The sequence below is a fragment of the Chenopodium quinoa genome, unplaced genomic scaffold (genome assembly GCF_001683475.1).
Source record: "Chenopodium quinoa cultivar QQ74 unplaced genomic scaffold, ASM168347v1, whole genome shotgun sequence".
Classification (NCBI taxonomy): Eukaryota; Viridiplantae; Streptophyta; class Magnoliopsida; order Caryophyllales; family Amaranthaceae; genus Chenopodium; species Chenopodium quinoa.
In genome coordinates, this window is record NW_018742381.1 from 2,519,850 (window position 1) to 2,543,718 (window position 23,869).

The 23,869-nt window shown below is 38.2% G+C and overlaps 1 protein-coding gene across 1 annotated transcript; it reads left to right on the plus strand.

Annotated features, from left to right (window-relative positions):
- Nucleotides 1–15,582: 15,582 nt before the first annotated feature.
- On the plus strand, nt 15,583–16,083 carry LOC110697176. Its single transcript, XM_021874527.1, has 2 exons — nt 15,583–15,799; nt 15,857–16,083. Exons 1-2 carry the CDS (start codon nt 15,583–15,585, stop codon nt 16,081–16,083), a joined length of 444 nt encoding a protein of 147 aa, XP_021730219.1.
- The last annotated feature ends 7,786 nt before the right edge of the window (nt 16,084–23,869 follow it).

The following is a 23,869-nucleotide window of genomic DNA, read 5'->3' on the forward strand; positions in this document are numbered from 1 at the left end:
CCCGAAGGTTAGTCGGGACCCGACCAATAAAAACTTGGAGTTTTACGAACTTCGAGGTTTTCTCACCTAATGGGAGATGCCTCATTGAGTTCTACTCAAGTGATTCCCATATGCCCAACACTTGGGTATTTATAAGGGAATGCTACTTGATTTCCCATTCTCCCACCAATGTGGGAGAATTTGCATTTCAATCATAAAATGACAAGCAATAGATAATCAACAAGTGTCACATGGTGAGGAGAGGTTAGGTGAGAACCACATAGGGATCCATCACACCTTGCTCCCCAAGCCAAAACACCATCCCTTGGTCCCCACACAAAAACCGGACCACCTTGCCACTTGGCTGCCAAGGATGAGGTGCTGCCCAGCCACCCCACGCACATGCCCAACACGCTGGTGCCTGGCTTTGCTCGCTAGGCGCTGGTGCCTGACCTTGCTCTCTAGGCGCTGGTGCCTGGCCTTGCTCGCTAGGCGTATACGCACATAGCACTAGCACACACAGCGACGTGCTGCTACACTAGCAAGCACGCGCAGCATGTTGCAACGGCTGATGCTGCTTGGCTAGCACGCACGCATGCACAAGCAAGCATAGCGTTGCTAGCGAGGCCCAACACTTGCGTGCTGCAGCTGGCCTTGCGATGCTACGCTAGTGCTGCTATGTGCGAGGCGCTAGCATGCTAGCACGCCTAGCGCGCAAGCGATGCTAGCCTTGCCATACCAGCTAGCTAGCCAGCGCTGCTAGCAAGCTCGGTATGGGTGTGTGGCCTAGGCTAGCCTAGCACTCGCATGGCTAGGCCAATGCAAGGCTACGGCTTAGCACATACTTGTTGCTTGTTGATTTTTCTCGTCTCGCCGAATTCTAAATTCGACTCGACTTGCGACGCTCGATCTCGACGCTCTAAGCTCGATATCCGACGTCTTTTTTCGTAAAACTCCGATGACTCATCAAATCCTTCGGATTGATTCGTCGTCTCGGATCGGTTTTTCGATTAGGTTCGACCCGAAGGGTTCAGTCAAGATTAAGCTGTAATATTAATTGTACATTAATATCACTGATCGGAAGCGGCCTCCACCTAGGCATTCTGATCACTTGACCTTACTGAAGAATTAGCTTTTCGATAATTCTGAATCCTCTATCGGAATAATACACTTGTTGGAAGGACACCATTCCTATGTCGCTTATGTCTCTTCGTGAACTATAAGGTAAGATTCATCATCATCCTTATTACGTTCAGAAGTGTTTCTCGATCTCCGAGTTCGACTGTCAATTAACAGATGATTTCTAAAGTTCATCTGAGCATGGCCATGCATTTTCACAGTCTCGCTCTTCGAGCGGCCTTGTAAACAACAAAGACACATTCACTATTGTTAATAAGGGAACATTCCCAGTCTCGTACTGTAAGCTTCCCTTACTAAGAGGACCTAGCCGCCTGAGTGTTGCCGTTATAATCCCCAGTTACGGCAGACGTTTGACAACATCAAAACGACTAGTACTCAAACAAGAGAACTTCAACAATACTCATGGTCGAGGAAAGAGGTTCCAACAGTTATAATGAGAGATGTACTTATGACAATTTTGAATCTCTTAAAGTACTCTCATAGGTCGATCCGGTGCAGTTCCAAACTAGCACCTGTGCAAATGACTCATGACTACTATGTCCTTGCAGCACAAGAAACGGTTCTGTAAATCATACTACACACTAATCTCCAGTGGTCATTAATCGTCCATCGGTTAAATGACCTCGATTAAGGATAATTTTTGATTTAAATATTCAATGTTCACTTAACAGGTGTTTCTTTATCCAAGACATGGTCTTGGTACCCTGTTTTGAATATTTTCACAAATCGAATGGACTCATTATTTGATTCTAAACCACAATCAAATAGTTTGTGGAATTTTATTAGCAAAATTTTATTCCACCATGAAACTATTCAACGTTTCATCTTATGATAAATGGCTTTCTTCAAATGTTTCAAACATTTATAGAAATCACACCCATACTTAATATGCTTGATTTCTTTTATGCAATTGCGAATGTTGTCGTTCACTTGTTGCATAGGTTTAGCCGCTATTACTTTGCAAATCTTAGCATCTTCATTATCGAACAATTTCATAATAAGATAATAAGATTTTGAGAGTGTTATGGATCATATGTGATTTAGGATTTATTGTCCAAGTGACGGCTCCCACTCATTTTCATGACTTGAGATCTTTCAACTTGACAACCTACAATCATCATTCGATTATGAACTTTCCATTGAACACTTTCTTATTGTTGCCTTCCAAGCAACAATATTCTCAACATATATTTTAGTAATCATTCTGATGTTGCTTTGTTCGGATTTTATTCCGAACGACTCACAATGATTTGGGAGACCCTAATCACTTGTGATTATGGAAATTTACCTTAAATTTCCGCACATTATACATGGATGTGCGTCCATGTTACCATTCTCAAGCCACGACACATTCTAGCTCGTGCTTATAAATGGTTTCCCTTTTAAGGATCTAATCCTTGCTAAGGATGTGCTTGCAAGATCAATTCTCAAATTGCAATTGTTTCTATGCGTCAAGAACTTATCCCCTTTTTACTTATCAAAGTACTTTGAATTTTCTTGACCATAATCTAACGATTCATTACTTAGATTTAGATTGATTGGTATTTTACACTTCTCATACTCTAAGCATGTAAGTTGAGTGACGACTCCATATCACTGCATACATGATGGTTTTACTTGTAGAATTACTCCTAATATGTTCCATTCATGTGACCTTTTAGCTCATCCAGTTTCATTGAGTCTTGCTAAATTTTTGCCATGTGATACTATTGAAAGTCTCTACTAGAGTCTTTCTTGTTTGACTTAGTATTTGCCCAGCTTATACTTAGCTCAAACATTTACTTAGTTTTACACATAAGGGTCGAAAGCCTTTTCAAGTCCTTCATGTTTAACACGGTAAATTTCTCTACACGTATAAACATTTCATTAAGTCTATCCAATAGATCTTAATTCCCATATGTACTAAGTGTCGCCTTTTGCTTGGTCCATTGTCAATAATCCTTTCAAATCTAAGAATTTAGCATTTGATAGTCATTTCACAATAAAGTTCACAAACTTCTTGTTTGGACCATACAAGATTGACTCTTGCTCCCACTGAAACTTCTTGTTTATAAGAATTTCTATGATTCTCCTTTGGCCAAACCTTTTATTGACTTTATGAGAATGCATGTTCCAATTCCTTCATGCAATGCTTCATTTAATCCCACAATGGATTTCTTGAGCTTGCTTTCAAATCTAGCATTACTTAGAATTACAAAACCCTTAGACTATTTCCATAGTCTCTTCCAAAATTCAATTTTAGGAAGGCGGTTTTGTATTTATCCATATTTCATATGCGCAATTTTGCTAGAACAATCACGAAAAGACTTTAGCGCTCCGATTGGTAAATAGGTTTTTATTAAAATCAACACCGTGAATTAATTGTATCCTTTTCAACCAATCTAGCTTCGTATGCTTGTGCATTTCCACATTTGTTTGTTATCTTCTTGAAAACTTATTTGCGATTGATAGGTTTGTCATCCTTCACGCAAATGAATCAAGTTCCAAACATGATTTACAAACATGGAGTCTATTTCGGATTTTATGGCCTCTAACCATTATTCGGAATTTTGGATTTGTCGTAGCTAATTTACAAGACACTATTCTCTCACCATCCAATGGTGAATAATATGTCTGTAAGTCTTAGGTTTATTTCTAACTTGATAGAAATTTATAGGATTCAATCCAAGCCTTTGGTGAATTCTATACCTATACGGGGTATTAGGTTGAGCATTTACATTGTCTGTTTGATTCTGACCAATCTTATCAACTGCTTCTAAAGCATTTTGATTGTCAGTTTTATCAGGTTGACATTGTTGCTCGTCCTCTCGAACTTCGTTCGAGTTGAGCATTTACATTGTCTATTTGATTCTAACCAATCTTATCAACTGCTTCTAAAGCATTTTGATTGTCAGTTTTATCAGGTTGACATTGTTGCTCGTCCTCTCGAACTTCGTCCGAGTTGAGCATTTACATTGTCTGTTTGATTCTGACCAATCTTATCAACTACTTCTAAAGCATTTTGATTGTCAGTTTTATCAGGTTGACATTGTTGCTCGTCCTCTCGAACTTCGTCCGAGTTGAATTTTCCTCCCACTTGTCATTTTGGAAAGGTGTTACTTTCCAGAAAGACACCATTTAGAGCAACAAATACTATGTCCTCAATTAGGTTGTGGAGGTAATGCCTGTAGTCTCACTTGAATACTTACAAAGAGACATGTATATTATTTTCGGGTAAAAGTTCGTTGTGAAACAAACAGTTAGCTCCTTCTCTAGCTAACTTAGCCCTTATCAAGCCACTTAGCTCCCACTGAGTTAATGAACTCCCACTGAGCTAAGAGACCTAGACATATACTTGAAAAGACGTTAGAAACTATTTCTATCCATAACTGAATATGGTGTCCTTTCTTAGCTTCGACACTTTTGTTTAGTGTAACATTAGTCATTTGTGCAAATCTTTAAGAACTTTATAGGAAGGGATGTGATCCATCATCATTCGAGTCATTTCCAAATGGCATCGAGTTCTTCGTCAAGACACACTATGTTCTTTTGGAGCTCTTTATGAAATTCCAATTTCATAAGTTTGATATGATCACACTTGGCTCAAGCAAACATCAATTGATCTAATCTAGATGTTTTGATATCTTGCCAAGTCGATTCTATACTTCACTGAACATTTGAGCTACTCGAGGTCCAGTTTGCTCACATTTGATGAATTTAGCCATATTCTTGCAAATTCTTGTGAGACATTGAAGTAATGAATTCCTTTTAGCTTTCGGAGTCAATTGTCTATACCAAGAACAATGGATCCTTTGTTTGTCTATTTCAATAAGTAAGAATTTTTTGTCTTAGAACGATTCCAAATCGATCATCTATCAAGATTCTATCTAATAGAGCCTTGAGTACGTTCTTATTGTTAGTGACATTGCTAAAGGGTTTGGAACACAAATCATGTCCATGACTTGAACTTTGTGAGTTTCATGGTTGGGAAATGTTTGTTTATAATCAAGCATTCTTGACTCATGGCTTATGCGACCATGTCATTCAAGTAAACCTAGCAACTATTGCTTTTACTTTTGAATGTGAGTCTTTCCGTGTGTAAACGGATCGTTTGCTGATTATGGAACACAATAACCATTATTTGTTCCAGCCTTGGCTTAAAGGACTTTAAACAAAACAAGTGACCTGACAACTGATGTAGCATTACTTGCTTCATTCTAAGCTCGTAAGTCAATAACTTTGCTTGTCTTCAACAGTTTGAGGTCACTTTCAAAGTGGAACACTCGAGTAGTATCCAATAATTGTGAAGATAACGAGTTGCTAAGTTGGCCATAATAACATGAACTCAAGGGTAGAAAAAGAACCTTATTCCTTTCTTTTGTTCCTTGTTTCCTATATTTCTTATTATACACCATCTCATAACTTTAAGAGTCATTTCTTTAAGTGTCTTGACTTTTACACTTTGTTAGGCATGATTAAGCATCTAATGCGCCGTGAAACAAAGTTCCATCTTTTCTTTCAATTCGTACTTGAATTGCTACATCAATGAGTCCTACTCATTTGTGTATGAAGTGAAAAGATATGTTGGTTGTCAACTATTGACAATTTTGAATTTTTCAACTCAATATTTCATGTTCATCAAAACTACCTAGTATTTTTAAAACATGATATCCAACCGTCCTTTCGGACTTTAGTCATAAAAGTAAATTATGAGAGGTTGTATTTTGAAATGCCTTTCATTTTTGAGAACCATTCTCAAAAGATTTCTTTTACCAATCATTTGAAACAATATAATTTGATTAAGAATTCTACTAATATATAAGTGCAAAGTTTAACCATTTATCAAGATAATATCATAATAAGTTTGAATTTTATATATGTAAACTTTCAAACTTATTATGCGTCTTATCCACGCATTATAAATTTGTCCATTTTTAGGCGAGACCAAAACGATTCCAAGATCCCAAAAATCAGAAAGTGATTAAACATGCTTTGGCTTGTCTTAACACTTAATATTTTAGGGTAAGCAATGCAATTGCTAATAGCTCCAAGCTACTCTTGGTTCGATAAAACGTCGCATCTAATGCTTCCGTGACATTTTATCTCCATTGCCACGACATCTAAGGACTCCTTACTGATATCGTTGATCTTAACCAAGACAACTTGTATACCTAGTATACCTTATGTTCCTAGGGAAGTAGTGATGCCTCGCTTTGGCGTAGCCCATCACATACGCGCATTAGTTCGGTAAGTGTTGTTCTTGGAACGGCAATTTTTAAGCTCAATATTATTAAGGGACCTAGGGTTTCTATGTCGGTTGATTTAAGTGAACTTAACTAATCACCGCAACATTTGAAATCCTAGACATGCATCTAACATTCAAATATATATATAATCACAATATATATAAAGCATAAAATAGATGCATTTGGCAACTAGCATGACCCCTTGAAATCTTCAATTTCCATGGGTCTTCATCTTGGCTCGTCTGCATCGAAACACCATCTTGAGACATCTTGGCCAAAATAAAATAACTAGCTAGTACGACTAAGATTAATCTAATAGTACAAAAATATTTAACGGTTCGCAGACCGTATTTAGATTTACAAAAATACATAACGGAGCGCAGTCCGTATTTTCTATCCTAGTCGGGCCCCACTAGTTGCCATTTCAAAAACCTGTTTTGAAAACAATCTTCCATTCAACCATTCACTATTTGTGAATGGCCTATGAATTTTACGAAATACATAATTAAACACGCAAAACTAGTAACTAACTTAGGCGGTTAATCCAATTAACGCGCCTAATTAAAACTAGTCAAAGTTGTTTAATCCATTATTCTAAAAGCAAATTGCTCACGTAATTAACTAAGCTCCCACTAAATTCCTCATCCATACTTAATTAATCCGATTAATTAAGTTAGTATAACCCATAATTTGTCAAAAACAATTTTTTTTTTGCAAAAGCCGGAAAAACCGAGGTCTAACCTCGTTAAAATAATTACATAAATAATTTTAAAACGGCAAAATTTTCGCAAAATTACATAGCCCATGCATCCAAAAAAGGCCCACACAAAACCGAGGCCTAGCATCATGGCTGCGGTTGTACTGTGCTTGGGCGCAGGCAGCCTGCCTAGCAAGGCATTGCTGGGCCTGCTAGCACCAGCACACATCATGCTTGCATGCTTGCACGCGCGCATGTGTGCTGGCAGGTGTGGCTGGCCTGCTGTGGCTTGCTGCCTCGCTGCCTAGCAGCACTTGCGAGCAGTGCCCAGCACCAACACACCACACATAGCAGCACGCTTGGTGCACTATGCTTGTTCCCAACACAGCAGCAACACAGCGAGGTGGGAGCACCACCATGCGCACCAAGGCCGCCACATGTGGGCTGCGAGAGCAGCCCAACCCGACTAGCCTTGGTGGTGCTTGGGTGTCTTTTGCCTCGATTTGTGCGCTTTTGACTCGGGATTTTAATCCCAATATTCGTGTGAGATAAAATAAATTCTAAATTTATTTTAAAATAAATTTAGAGCAAAATGAAAATATAACAAGTCTAACTTAAATAAATTCAATTTTAATAGTGCACAAGCCTAAATTATTCAAGAACCATTCTTTGAATCAATTTTAGGTCTAACTTGATGCAACAAAATTGAAGGGCTACATCCATAATTAATTTAACCAAAATGCAAGTTAATAATGGATTTGACTAAAGGGAGTTGGATAAAATTTTCCAACTTTCATACTTGTGTAAAATACCAAGATTTCATCTTCCAAAAGGAAGATTAATCAAATTTTACTCACAAGTATTGAACATCATGGATTTTAATCAACTAAAATGAAAAAATCCAAACTTTGTTCAATATGGAATTTAGGGTTAAAGTTCCAATCAATTAAACATTTAAAGATTAGATCTTTAACATACTTAGGAACTTAAAATTACACATTCACATCAAACATTCACACATTGTTGCAATTTATTTGCAAAAATTGTGAAAAACAAGTTTATGTGAAATAGAGCATATCTACTTAAGCACTAATTAAAACTCCATAATTATGCTTAAGGATAATTAAAAAAAACAGTAGATTAGGGATGCAATAATGCATTTAATCTACCCTTGAAATTCTTCAATTAATCAAGGCTTAAAAGATTTAAAACTTTCGTTGAAAACGAAAAAAACCCCAAGAACTTAGGTTTCTGATTCGATTTTGGCTTCTGGACAGCCCTAAACGGGTTAATCTGTTCCAGAATTTTAATTCCACCCAAAAAACACTATTTTTGAGCCAAAATCTGGGTTCGACAACCAAATCGATAAAATACGAGTTTTAAAATTTATTAAAACGAGCTTCTAATATAACTAGAAAACAAAAACCATAAATTAAATCTTACTTAAAACCACCTTAATTAATAAAAAATTGCAATAATTAAAAGGAGAGCGACTCCGATACCGCTATAGGGTTTCGTAGTGACCCTCACTACGCGGAAAGGAAACCCCCCAAGACCCGCCCCGATAACTAAAGCAATTAAGACAAGCATAAACATAATTAAGCAATAATTAAAAGAAGAGTGAAAGAAGTTATACCCTCGATGCGTGCTTCGCTCGCAAATCGAGCTTTTACTTCGAAAGCTCGAGCGTCACTAGTGTGAACGCCTCCAACGGCTCGTACCCACAAACTCGACCCGAACGGTCCAAGTCCCGAAGGTTAGTCGGGACCCGACCAATAAAAACTTGGAGTTTTACGAACTTAGAGGTTTTCTCACCTAATGGGAGATGCCTCATTGAGTTCTACTCAAGTGATTCCCATATGCCCAACACTTGGGTATTTATAAGGGAATGCTACTTGATTTCCCATTCTCCCACCCATGTGGGAGAATTTGCATTTCAATCATAAAATGACAAGCAATAGATAATCAACAAGTGTCACATGGTGAGGAGAGGTTAGGTGAGGACCACATGGGGATCCATCACACCTTACTCCACAAGCCAAAACACCATCCCTTGGTCCCTACACAAAAATCGGACCACCTTGCCACTTGGCTGCCAAGGATGAGGTGCTGCCCAGCCACCCCACGCACATGCGCAGCCAGCTAACACAGGCTGCCAGCCAACACATGCTGCTTCCTGGTGTGTGCTGCTGGGCGAGTGGTGCGGCGCTGCTTGCTGGCACACGCACATGCCCAGCATGCTGGTGCCTGGCTTTGCTCGCTAGGCGCTAGTGCCTGACCTTGCTCGCTAGGCGCTGGCGCCTGGCCTTGCTCGCTAGGCGTACACGCACATAACACTAGCACACACAGCGACGTGCTGCTACACTAGCAAGCACGCACAACATGTTGCAACGGCTGATGCTGCTTGGCTAGCACGCACGCATAGCGTTGCTAGCGAGGCCCAACACTTGCGTTCTGCAGCTGGCCTTGCGATGCTACGCTAGTGCTTCTATGTGCGAGGCGCTAGCATGCTAGCACGCCTAGCGCGCCAGCGATGCTAGCCTTGCCATACCAGCTAGCTAGCCAGCGCTGCTAGCAAGCTCGGTATGGGTGTGTGGCCTAGGCTAGCCTAGCACTCGCATGGCTAGGCCAATGCGAGGCTACGACTTAGCACATACTTGTTGCTTGTTGATTTTTCTCGTCTCGCCGAATTCTAAATTCGACTCGACTTGCGACTCTCGATCTCGACGCTCTAAGCTCGATATCCGACGTCTTTGTTCGTAAAACTCCGATGACTCATCAAATCCTTCGGAATGATTCGTCGTCTCGGATCGGTTGTTCAATTAGGTTCGACACGAAGGGTTCAGTCAAGATTAAGCTGTAATATTAATTGTACATTAATATCACTGATCTGAAGCGGCCTCCACCTAGGCATTCCGATCACTTGACCTTACTAAAGAATTAGCTTTCCGATAATTCTAAACCCTCGATCGGAATAATACACTTGTTGGAAGGACACCATTCCTTTCATTCATCGCTCGAGATAACAAAGCCATCGTCATCATCCTCATCATCATCATCTTGGACATAGTCTGGAATATCATTCGGTGGGCAAAGCGTTGCATGTAATTGTGGGGATGGTGCCTGCAAGAACTCTAAGTCCACCGAAGCATCAACCACTGATCTTGCCTGTGTTTTAAAAACAGCCCACCATTGTATTCGATCCCGTTTCAAGGTAGGGTATGATGCGTAGTACACTTGAGTCAATTGGTAAGATAAAACAAAGGGATCGTACTTGGGGTATTTCTTAGTATGATTCACTTCGACAAGCTTGTACTGTTCATGTATGTTCATTCCCCTACCACAATCCATCCAACTACACTTAAACAAAATAGTCTTGTACTCTTTTTCGGGACCAGTGTAGACCAGTTCAATAATGTTGTCTAAAATGCCGAAGTACTCTCCACCATCCTCACTTTATACACACACGCCATAATTCATTGTAGATTTGTGCTTGCCATGGGCATGTGTATGGAAATTAAAGCCACCGACAAAATCTGCTTCCAAGTTCGAACACGCTTGAAAGGGCGCATGCACAACGCTCGCAGCACATCCGAGTTTTGTTCCTCCTCAATAACCTATAAACGTTTAGAATATAACCGTCACACTTCCCTAAATGAGTAAATTAAATAGCAACGAATAGTAAATCATAATTATCCTAAGTTTAGATAGTGTACATCACCTTGCGATGAAACCAATCAGGGAATTCAGCTTCGCATTTCTCCATTACTTCTTCTCTATGCAGATAAGGTCGAGAACTAAGAACGTAGTCCTTAAATTTCCTACGAGGCCAAAATTAATGTAAATCAACATTGTAATAATTTTAGTTGATCATATCATCCAACTACACTTCATTCCTAAACTATATTATACCTTTCGTATTCACCAAGAATGCCGGTGTTTCGTAACACGAACAGATGACCGTAATCGAGTTCTTTTTCATCTAAAAACCGAGTTTTTCCCTCATTTGACACACGAGCGCTATCCTCCGTGAACAACTCTGGAATTTCAGTGTCGTCCACTGTGGAGTCCACGTTGACATTCACATTTCGACCGAGATCTCGTGTTTTAGTGTCAACCGTCGCCTGAAAGTAGTTACTACAGAAGTTTGCTATCTCTTCGGTGAGATAAGCATTGCAAATGGATCCTTCAACTCGAGCCTTATTTCCAATTTTTCGTTTCAAATGATTGAGGAACCTGCAATCATAGTTATGTAAATATATAAACACGACATGACATTAAATTTGATGTAAGAAATAGGATGTGCATGCGTCTTTGATTTACCTTTTGAACGGATACATCCATCTATATTGAACAGGACCACATAACTTCCCCTCATATGGAAAATGAATGGGTAAATGCTCCATGGAGTTAAAGAATGCAGGGGGGAAGACCTTCTCAAGAATGCACAGTATCTCAGATATGTTTTTCTCCAATCGCTCCATGTCACTAACCGACGTTGTATAGCAACACAAATTGCAAAAGAATTGGCTGATCTCTGTTATTGCATTCCAAACATGGCAAGGGAGCAATTCCTTCAGAGCAGTAGGCAACAAACTCTCCATGAACACGTGACAGTCATGGCTTTTCATTCTGTGTAGCTTACATGCTTGCATATCTACGCATCTGCTCAAATTGGAGGCGTAACCATCAGGAAATCGCAACTGTTTAACCCACTCACACAAAACTTTTCTCTAGGCCTTGTCAAGAGCAAATGGAGCCCTTGGCATGAACTCTTTTCCTCTATCATCCTCCTAAAGATGAAGCTGCGGACGTTTACAATATTTGGCAATGTCATTTCGAGTGGATGACGTGTCACACGTATGCCTTTTCACATCCATTACAGTGTGAAATAACTAATCAAAGTTCTTTTCAATGTGCATGACATCTAGGTTGTGATGAACAAGCAGATGCTTCCAATATAGAAGCTCCCACAGTATGCTTTTCTTGAACCACCCCTTCTTTTCTTTTTTGAGGCGTTGAAGTGACTCGGGCCCATCTGTAGCCTTCGGAAGGTCTTTCACACATTCCCACAGCTCCTCTCCTGACATAATGTGTGGAGGTGCACCCTTTTTTACTTTGTTTCTGCAGAACGCAGTTATACTATTCCGAAAAGGGTGATTTGTCAAAAGGAACTGGCGGTGGCAATCAAACCAAGAAACCTTACAACCATGTTCTAGCCAAAATGCTTTTCTTTTGTCCATGAAATATGGACAATCTTTCTTACCAGATGTGGCCTAACCGGACAACATACCATAAGCCGGGAAGTCACTAACGGTCCACAGGATGGCTGCTCGAAGATTGAAATTCTGTTTCATGGAAATATCGTACGTATGCGCACCAACTTCCCACAACTATTTCAACTCCTCTATCAACAGTTGCATGTACACATCCAAGTTGCCCTTAGGGTTTTTAGGACCAGGAACGAGCAATGAAAGGAACATAAATTGTCTTTTCATACACATTGAGGGAGGCAGGTTGTAAGGGGTCAAAATGACATGCCAACAAGAATATTGTCCCCCAAACTTGCCATGACGAGCAAAACCATCTGTACACAAGCCAAGCCGAACATTACGAGGCTCGGAGGCAAACTCTGGAAAGCAACTATCGAGATGTTCCAAGCTTCACAATCACTAGGGTGTGCCATAGTGCCTTGAACTCGAGGATTTTTTGAATGCCATGTCATTTCCTCCGAAATATTCTTGGTTGTAAACAACCTTTGCAACTTGGGTGTGATCGAGAAATAAAACAAAACGTTCAAAGGCACTAGGCTACCCTTGGAAGTCTGCTTGTATCAATCGCTGCCATACGCCCTACATGTAGACAACTGGACATCATCCTTCCAAAACAACATACATCCTTTCGGGCAAGCGTGAATCCTTTCATGAGGCAGTTTTAAGCCCTTCACAATCTTTTTCACCTCATAGAATGTGTCGACCATTTGATTGTTGTTAGGAATTGCTTCACTGAGCAAAGAAATAAACCCATCAACACATATGTGGGGCAGATTATACTCGCACTTTAGACTGGTGATTCTAGCGGCCATCTTTAACACAGACAACGAACTCCCTTCATATAATGGCCTTTCAGAAGTCTTCAACAAATCCAGAAAATGCTTAGCTTGTGCATTAGGCTCCTCCTCTGATGAAACACTAGCCTGCTCGGAATGCCCTTGATCCTGACTATGACCAAACGCATCGAAAACCATTTCACGATATTCATTGGACCCCCGTTCAGGAACTGTCGGAAACCCTTCCCCGTGATACATCCACTCATAGTAATTAGGTATAAAACCCGCGCGAAACAAATGAAGTTTAATCGTATCTGGATCCCAAAGCCGTTTTTTCTTACATTTAGCACATGGACACCTAACTTCATTCGGGTTACTACTCTCGGGATTATCTTTGACGTATTGCATGAATTCATCAACCCCTTTCACGAACTCTGGATTAAAATATTGCCCAACCTTCCTTTCATACATCCAGCTACGTTCTGTTCGTTTCATGATTACAACTTCTACACAACTCACGCATATGTATAATCACATTAGTCACAAAGCGTATATCCTAATCATTATCCATCAAAGTGTTATGGGAATTCAAATGAGATTTGAAATGCTTCCAAAGGGTCCTTATCACTCCAACCTAACCCATCCTTGTACGTTTAATCCCAATAGTGAATGTAAGCCAGGTTTTAAGTTCTACGGAAAATCCGCTAGCATTTCCATACAGTTCTCTAAGTACACGATGGAGGCGATTAAAACCACCTACATATGTACCCAGAGAACACTGTAGAGAAATGAAAAGGCACGATTTTCCCTAGAATCAAAAGCAAGGCTTACATTCACCACCTAAGTGAGAATAAGCGTATAAGGACAGTCCCAACCGAGGACTATTCAAGAGATACTTTTAATGTGTATGCCTTGAACGGGTATCTAGGAAAATGATTATGCAAATGATTCATTTATTATATATATATATATATAAAGTGAAGGTCACATGCATTATACTAAACAGAGATTTATCATAATTAAACTAAACTAAGCAAATAAATAAGCACAATTATTAAATATTATGTTAAACATTATATCAAACAAAAATATTAAACTAAATAAACTAACATACACTATATTAAACTAAACTAAACTAACATACATTATATTAAACTAAACTAAACTAAACTAATATACATTATTATATTAAACTAAATCAAACTAAACTAACATATTATAATACAACAATTAACAACTAAACTTAAATAAACTAAACTAAACTAACATATCATAATACAACACATTCATTTCAAATATTTCAACATATTAAAATAAATGTAAATGCAACAAATTTTATACACTACACTAAAAACAATAATAAACTAACATATATCTAAATACAATTAGTCACTAACATGCCAAGTATTTTACGATTTTTATAGTCTCTAACCTGTAGATCCGCACTTGTTACTGACAATCAAACCAAGTACCTCTGCAAATCCTACAAAGAATTCAAATGATTAATTTAATTCCTGTTTATGCTGTCAATTTTGTTTTTTATAAAAAAAAATGGGAGGGGGGGGGGGTAAGACTAACTGGGGCTGTAGACCGAGCGGCAGCGTTGGAGTCACAAGGCCACGGCAAAGTCACGACTGGTGGTGGAGGTGAAATCCGGTGGCTGTTGACATCATGGTGGTGGTAAGGGTTTCACCGAAAAAAATTAAACAAAACGACAAAGAAGCTTACCGGACGGCGGCGTTGGAGCAGTAGGGGACGGCGGCTTAACGGCTGGTGGTTGTGGTGAAACCCGTGGTGGCTGTTGACATGGTAATCGTTAGGGTTTCTCCCAAAATGTTAAATTAAAAAAAAACCATACACGTACCAATGGCGGCGTGGCTGACGAGGCTCGGTGATGGTCCCCGGAGGCACAGTCGCCGATGGTGCAGTCGCCGGAACTCCTCTCTCTCTCCCTCTTTCTCTTTCTCTTCCTCTTTCTCTATTTCTTCCTCTTTCTTTCTCTTCGTTTTTCTGATTTTGGGCGACAAAGCTGGTTTGACATTTTTTTTATTTTGCTAAGGGTTCCGACGGAATTTTTCCCCTCGGAAATTGCATCTTCTAACGGAATATTCCGTCGGAAGATGTAATTTTCGAGGGGAAAAAATTCCGTCGGAAACATTGCGAGGGATTTTTCCATCGTAAGGTACATTTTCCGGCGGACATTTCTGACAAACACAATTTCCATCAAAATATTTTAAATTTCCGACGAAAATTTTGTCCGTCGGAAAATAGCCTATTTCTAGTAGTGTGACATGATCATTGATTCGGGGAGTTGCACTAATGTGGTGTGTACTACTCTAATTGATAAATTGAAGCATCCTACAACCGGGCATCCTCAACCATACAAGCTCCATTGGCTAAGCAACACTAGTGATGTGGAGGTAACAAAATAAGCCTTGATTTCTTTTTCTATTGGAAAATGTATTGATCAAGTGCTTTGTGGTGTTTGTCCTATGGATGCATGCCACTTAATGCTAGGGAGACCTTGGCAATTTGATAGATTTGTGAAGTATGATGGTAGAACTAATGTCTATGTTGTTAAAAAGGGAGAAAAAGACAAACCAATTGCTTTGAAACCTGTAATTTCAAATCTACCAAAGATCACTTCTAATTCGAAAGGCTTGATGATGATTACTGAGCAAGAATTTGATAAAGCAGTGGCGCAAGAAGGTTGCTTTTATGTGTTGGTTTCAAAGGAAATTAAAGAATAAATTAAGGTGCAAACAGCTTCGGTTTTGGAGCCTATTTTGCGTGAGTTCGATGATGTGTTTCCGGATGAATTACCACCTGGTTTGCCTCCAATTCGTGGTATTGAACATCAAATTGATTTAATTCCGGGAGCTCCTTTACCAAACAAAACTGCTTATAGAAGTAATCCTGAAGAGACTAAGGAGATGCAAAGGCAACTTGAAGAACTCATGGTGAGGGGTACGGTTATATGCGTGAGAGTATGAGTCCTTGTGCGGTGCTTACATTACTTGTTCCTAAGAAAGATGGGAGTTGGTGCATGTTCATAGATAGTAGGAGTGTGAACAACATCACAATCAAATATAGATTTCCAATTCCAAGGCTAGATGATCTACTGGATGAGCTACATGGTTCGAAAATATTTTAAAAAATTGATCTCATGAGTTGTTATCATCAAATTCGAATGAGAGAAGGGGATGAATGGAAAACTGCATTCAAGACTAAGTCAGGGCTGTATGAATGGTTGGTGATGCCTTTTGGCCTTACTAAAGCTCCTAGTACTTTCATGAGGTTGATGCATGAAGTTCTCAAACCTTTCCTTGGTAAATGTGTTGTGGTTTACTTAGATGATATTCTGATTTACTCTAAAAATATGCATGATCATCTTAACCATCCAAGAGGCGTGTTTGAAGTTTTAAGAAAGCAAAGGTTGTATGCAAAGCTAGAAAAATGCTACTTTCTTGTACCAAGTGTGACTTTTCTAGAATACATAGTATCAAAAGATGGTGTTTTTGTTGATCCATCTAAGGTAGAAGCAATTAAATCATGGTCGGTTCATAAGAATACTTTGGAGGTACGTTCTTTTCATGGTTTAGCTTCTTTTTTTTGAAGATTTGTGAAAGACTTTTCTAGTATTGTTGCACCTATGACTAAATGTTTGAAGAAAGAAAGAGTTAAATTTGAGTGGAGTAAAGAGGCGCAGCATGCCTTTGATTTAATCAAGAAGAAATTGTGTGAAGCTCCTATTTTAGCTCTACCTGACTTTGCTAGTCCATTTAAGGTGGAAACTGGTGCAAGTGGAGTAGGAATTGGTGCGATTCTAATTCAAAGGAAGAGACCTATTGCTTACTTTAGTGAAAAATTGAATGGTGCTCGATCGAATTACTCTACTTATGATAAGGAATTCTATGCAATTGTCCGGGCTTTAGATCATTGGAGTCATTATTTACGTCATAATTATTTTGTGCTTCATTCGGATCATGAGTCTTTAAAGTACATACATGGAAAACAAAAATTGAATCCCAGACATGCTAAGTGGGTGGAATTTCTACAATAATTTAATTTCTCTTCTAAGTACAAAGAGGGGAAGGCTAATATTGTTGTAGATGCATTGTCAAGAAGGTATTCTTTACTTGGTGTTTTGAATTTTCGATTACTTGGTTTTGATTTGATCAAAGAGTATTATGCAAGTGATGAAGATTTTGCACCTATACTTGAGAATTGTGCAAAGGGGGTCGTAGGTTCCTATGTTACTCAAGATGGTTTCCTTTTCAAGGGAATCGATTATATGTTCCCAAGTGTTCTATTCGTGAGTTGATTGTGAGAGATGCTCATGGTGGAGGAATTGTATGGTAGTTTGGTATCCATAAAACTCTTAGAATTCTACAAGAGCATTTTTATTGGCCTAATATGAAAGGGGATATTCAATCTGTGATTGCAAGGTGTGCTTCATGTCAAAAGGCAAAGAGTGTGTTCCATCAAGGTCTTTACAGTCCTTTACTTGTTCCTGATTTTCCTTGGGAGGATGTCTCCATGGATTTTATAGTTGGACTGCCTCAAACTCAAAGGGGTAAAGATGCTATCATGGTGGTAGTTGATAGATTCTCTAAAATGGCTCATTTTATTGCTTGTCACAAAACTGATGATGCATTGCATATAGCTGATCTTTATTTTAGAGAAATTGTTCGGTTGCATGGTATGCCTAATGAGCGATAGGGATGTTAAATTCATGATATTCTTTTGGAAGTCTTTGTGGAAGCTAGTTGGAACTAAGATTTTATTTAGCACTTCTTATCATCCTCAAACGCATGGGCAAACAGAAGTTACTAATCGAACTTTGGGAGTATTGTTACGTGGATGGGTAAGTAAAACTCAAAAGGATTGGGATGTTAAACTTTCTCATGCTGAGTTTGCTTATAATCGTTCTCCTACTTATGCTACTAATCATTCACCTTTTGAGATTGTGTATGGTACAAATCCAAGGCTACCTTTGGATTTAATCCCTTTTCCTAAGGGAAAATTGGTGAATCATGATGCTAAGACCAAAGTTCAAGTGATGCAGAAGTTACATGCTTAAGTGCGTGCTAGAATTGAGAAGATAAATTCAATGTACAAAGAGAGAGAAAATCCACATAGAAAGCCACAAATATCAAGGTTGCTGATTTGGTTTGGTTGCATATAAGGAAAGAAAGGTTTCCAAGCAAGAGAAAGAATAAGCTCATGCCTCGAAGTGAAGGTCCTTTCAAGGTTATTGAGAAAGTGAATGATAATGCTTTCAAGCTCGATCTTCCCGGTGACTATGGTGTAAGTGCTACATTTAATGTGGGAGATTTGGCTTGTTATGTACCTGATAATGAACTTTGAGATTTGAGGACAAATTCTTTTGAAGAAGAGGAGGATGATCCGGATATTGAGAACTTCGAGAGTTTGTTACATCTTTACAAGGAAAACCTAAACTTGAACATTAACTCATTAGAAGCTACAAATTGGCGGTTCTTGGATAGTTCAAGCAAAGGAACTTGGTGTCTAGTACAAGCTCAAGTTCCAGATCACTCTTACTTCCTCTACTTAGTGGTTTTTAATTAGTTATTGCTTGCAACTTTTTACCTTTTACTTGAAATTGGTTTAAGCACTTAGGATTAATTTTATTTATTTTAGGAATTATAGACTAAGTATAATTAGTTTTCTAATCTAAGTAGAATTGGAATTAGTTTCCTAATCTAAGTAGAATTATTTTTCTTGTTCTATTTGGGTTACTTGGGGATAAAGGTTAAGGGACTAACGATTTGTTTTAGTCGTAAGGATGATTTTCATCTAATTCATTTGAACATATTTGAAAATTTGACAACCGTTGCGATTCTAAATAGATCTTTACCAAAAAACTACTAATTGGGCAAAAGATGATTACCTTTTTTATAAACCCAAACGAACCCTAACAAAAAACCAAAAATAGGAAACAAGAAAAATTGTTTTCATTTTTTTGTTGTCAGTTTTCAAAAATATCATGATTTTAATAAGTTTGACTAATTTTTGTTTCATTATATAACATACATCGTATGAGTTTACCAAAAAACAGAAAAGCACAGCAATGCCAAACAATAGATGATTTTAATTTGTTTGAGTGTAGTGACTTCCCATATTATGGGATTAGTTGAGGGTTCGTTTGGCATCACTGTGGTTTTCATTATATGATATATATCATATGAGTTTGAAAAACAAAATATCAAAAAACAGAAAACCACAGCAATCCCAATAACATATATCGTTTGGCATTGCTGTGGCAGTCTTTTTTTTAGGTTCTTTGTTTTTCAAAATCAAATGATATATATATCATATATTTAGTAAAAAAATTAGTCAAACTTATTAAATCATAATAATTTTGAAAACTGACAGAAAAGTGGAAACACCTTTTTCTTATTTCTTATGTTTTTTTTTCAAAAAATTAGAAAACTAAAAGCAAAAAACGATAACATCTATACTACTTGTGTAGATTTATTGAAACTTAAATTGCAAAACTAAAAAAAATTATGGGAAAAGGGTCAAAATAGTCTAATTTTCAACTAAACGACCAAAAATTTAGAAAACCCTAGAAGAGAGGAGAGAAAAGGAGAGGATTATAACTTAAGCTATGGTTTTAACTAAATAATAATTAGCCTACTTTGTCTGGATTCGTCTTATCTAAACATGTTTTCGAATTTATCAGATCAATATATTCAATTTCACACTATCATGATTGAACCTGTATTCAATGACTCAATGTAACATTGCACATACAACGACCCTTTTTACAGAGTATTTAACTTGATTCGAACAACTTTCTCGATCTAAAATAATTCAAATTATTAAAAATAAATCATAGCCTTTTGAATAACATTGTAAATGTGAATTGGGTTTATTAAAACTTATCATAACTTACACGTACAAGTCTTATTAGTGGGTTTATCGATGAATCTAACAAATCTCCACAAGTATGTTTTTGCAAATACTTTTTAACGAAGAGATAGATTCTAAATGAGACAATATTTTATGAATTGAAAGACTAGCTAGCTAGAATGTATCTTAGGTTGGACAACTCCTAGTAGCATCTAAAACTTACACAACTCCTTTATAATTAGCTTTGGAAAAGAGGAAATAGATTATTGTGCATTGCATTGGCTTGTCACGTAAAATTGATAGCCCTTTTAATTATATGCACCATAAAATGAACTTGTGGATATTAAGCCGGTAACTAGACAAGCATTTCAAGTAATTGATGGATAAAAGCAAGAACCAATGCAACAACTCTAAGTTGTGACATCGATAACCAGAAGAGGAAACAAAACCACAACGGATATTACAACTATCACCTTTTCTCTCTCTCACTCACTCAAACTATTCTCGTGGCAGCTCCCCAAAACCAATGCAAGAATTACATCTCTTTTGTTGGAATAATAACGACAACTCTATACTTTACTTTACATATTACCATAATTTGATTGGCAAAAAATTATCCATTCAAATTAAGAGTGATTTAGATATATTCAAAATTGAGATAGAGTTCTCGCACATATTTACAGAAATAAACTAAACTTAAAAATTTCTATTATATGAGAAATACGACAAGTGTATTTTAATTGATACCTAATGACAAAAACAGAAATAAATAAAAAAGATCGGGTACTGCAAATTTCACAGAAATTTGATTATATCCAACCTAATAAATCCTGGATTGGCTAGGTTTTTTTTTTTTTTTTTTTTTTTTTTTTTTTTTTTTTTATTTATAAAGTGTCACGTACTTTTTTATTTATTTTATTTATTTATTTTATTTTTTTTTTCTTCTATGCAACTTTAACTTCCATTTTTACACTTATCCAAATGGTCAATCCTTTTCGTTTCTTTGTTTTTTTACTACACGGCCAAAAATATCAATGTAAAATGGTGTGGTGTTAAGCCTTATGTAGCATATAGTTTATGGGCCAATGTAATTAAGCCCTAATCTCTTTTAGGTTGTACATATATATACCTGTTCATACTCTAATACAACTATAGAAAATTAATTCCTGACATGGTATCGAAGCCTCTATACTCTAAACCCTAAACACAATTCTACACTCTAACGCACTAATTTTTTTCCCCTAAATTTCTCTACCATACTACTTGATCGACAATGGCGGATGATAAAATTAATCCCGCTTCCCCTTTTTATCTTGGTTCTGGCGATCAACCTGACAATTTAATTACTCACGTGATCTTGAAGGGTGATTATTATTTGGCATGGTAAAGGGCGATTACTTTGTCGTTGAAATCTAGACGAAAATTCGGTTTTGTTGATGGCATTATCTCCAAACCAACTGAGAAGAAGAAGATGTTAGACTGGGAAACCGTGAATTCGATGTTGGTTTCTTGGATTTTGAAAGCTATTAAACCGAAATTAGCAGCCACTATGCCCTATTTTGAGGAAGCAAAGAAACTTTGGGTATACTTGGAGAAGCGTTTTGTGAAGCTAATGGCCCTCGCTTGCAACAATTACGTGCGGCTATCACCGGTTGTAAGCAATCGACCACCATGAGCATCGAGGACTATTACAATACTCTGATGGGGTTGTTTGATGATCCCAATCGCCTCAAACCTCCCCATGGATGCGAGTGCGGCCTCTTCACTTGTAACATGGCTGCCAAGTATGAGTTAGATAAGGAGGAAGAAAAATTGCATCAATTTTTAATTGGTGTTGATGATCATCGCTACACTATGGTACAAACTAATTTGCTTTCTCAACAACCTCCCACTACTCTTGACCGAGCCTATCAAGCATTTCCTCAAGAAGAAAGATCTCGGAATATTGCTAAGGTCAAGGCTCAAACGGCGAAGGACGAAGCCCACGTGTTCGCTCTTCACCTGATCGAAAAGCTGCTCAGTTGACGCCTCGTGTTGATAAATCGCGGCTTTTCTGCTCATGAAAACTCTGGTTGTTTTATACTCCACGGCTACCCCCTATGGTGGCTGGAAAAATATGGTAAAAAGGGGGTTGCCGCGTTTTCTGGTCAGGCTACCTCGGTGCTTGGTAGCAGACCACCTGCTACTGCCGCTGCTTCTGCCTTGTCTTCTGTTGCGGCTGCTGTGGATCACTGCAAGCCCACGGTCAGAGCTCATGCCGTGGGAAGCCCTCTTGGTGTTGCCTCTTCCGTGCCTTCTCCTGACACTCTTTCGGCTTTGTTTGAGCTCCAACCTGAGCATGTTCGTATGTTGTTGAATATGGTTAATAATAGGCAACAAGATAAGATGACTGATGAGTGTTTTTCCTTGTCTTGGATAGTCGACACTGGCGCCTCTCATCATGTTACCGGTGACGACTCTTGTTTGATGGATGTGCACTCTATGTCTCCATACCCCGTAGGTCTTCCGGATGCTGCCATGCTATGGCTACAAAGGAGGGTCGAGTGTGTTTGGCAGATGGCATTATTCTTGAAAATGTTTTATTTGTACCAAAATTAAATTGCAACTTAATATCGGTGTCAAAAATGATTGATGATTCACATTGTTTGGTCCGATTCACTGAATCTTTATGTGCTATACAGGACCAACACTCGGGGAGCCTGATTGGAGCCGGTGAACGGAAAGATGGACTCTACTACTTCCGCTGAATTCCTACAGTATGTGTGGTGACAAATCCAGAGGTTTCTACATTTGAGTTGTGGCATCGTCGTATGGGACATCCGTCAGACAAAATTGTCAAGTTAGTGCCTGCTATTAGTGCTAGTTCTAGTAGTAAATTTTTTAATAAAGCTTGTGAAATTTGTCCTCAAGCTAAACAATCACGGGATAGTTTTCCTGATAGTGATAGTAGAGCTAGTCGTATTTTTGAAATGATACATTGTGATTTTATGGGGTTCGTATAAGACACCTTCTACTTGTGGTGCTCACTATATTTTGACTATTGTTGATGACTATTCTAGAGGTGTTTGGGTTTATTTGTTGAATGTTAAAACTAAAGTTTATTCTTATTTTTTTTGTTCTTTCTTTGCTATGATAAAATGTCAATTTGATGTCACTGTCAAATGTGTACATAGTGATAATGGTACGGAGTTTAAACCCATGCTACCCTATTTTAATGAACATGACATTGTTTTTTAAACTTATTGTGTTGGTACTCCTCAACAAAATGGCCGGGAAGAGCGTAAACACCAACATATTCTAAATGTTAGTCGTGTTTTGATGTTCCAAGGCAATTTGCCAATTACTTTTTGGGGAGAATGTGTCCTTGGGGCGATTTGATTAATCGTACTCCAACCCGCTTGCTAGCTAATAAAACCGTACCCCATATGAAATTATTTTTGGCAAACAACCTAATTTTGATGAATTACGGGTGTTTGGGTGTCTTTTTTTGCTCATAATCAAAATCTAAGGGTGACAAATTTTCTCCTCGAAGTCGAAAGTGTGTGTTTGTGGGTTATCCTCATGGTAAAAAGGGTTGGAAGTTGTATAACTTAGGAACGGGTGATATTTTTGTCTCTCGTGATGTTAAATTTCATGAAAATGAATTCCCATTTGTGACTAGTAGTGACTCGACACATTCTCATGTAAGTGTCTAAGGAATATCTAATGTTGATGGTGGGATGACTTTGATTTCTTGGATGATCTTGAGCATGTGCTTGAGGTTGGTGAAACCTCTACTGAGTTGGGTTCACAGGACAGCAGTGACCGCACCTTGCATGCTTGACACCCCTAGCTCAAGTCCTACGATTACCCCTACATCTCCTGCTACCCCGTCTGTTGCTACCTCGCTTCGTTCTCAAT

What these genes read in the sequence shown, in the direction of transcription:
- LOC110697176 (XM_021874527.1), top strand. Translation starts at nt 15,583, where the DNA reads ATGGATGCATGCCACTTAATGCTAGGGAGACCTTGGCAATTTGATAGA. An exon ending in TAAAGCAGTGGCGCAAGAAG is followed by an intron (nt 15,800 to 15,856) that starts GTTGCTTTTATG and finishes AGGTGCAAACAG; the next exon opens with CTTCGGTTTTGGAGCCTATT.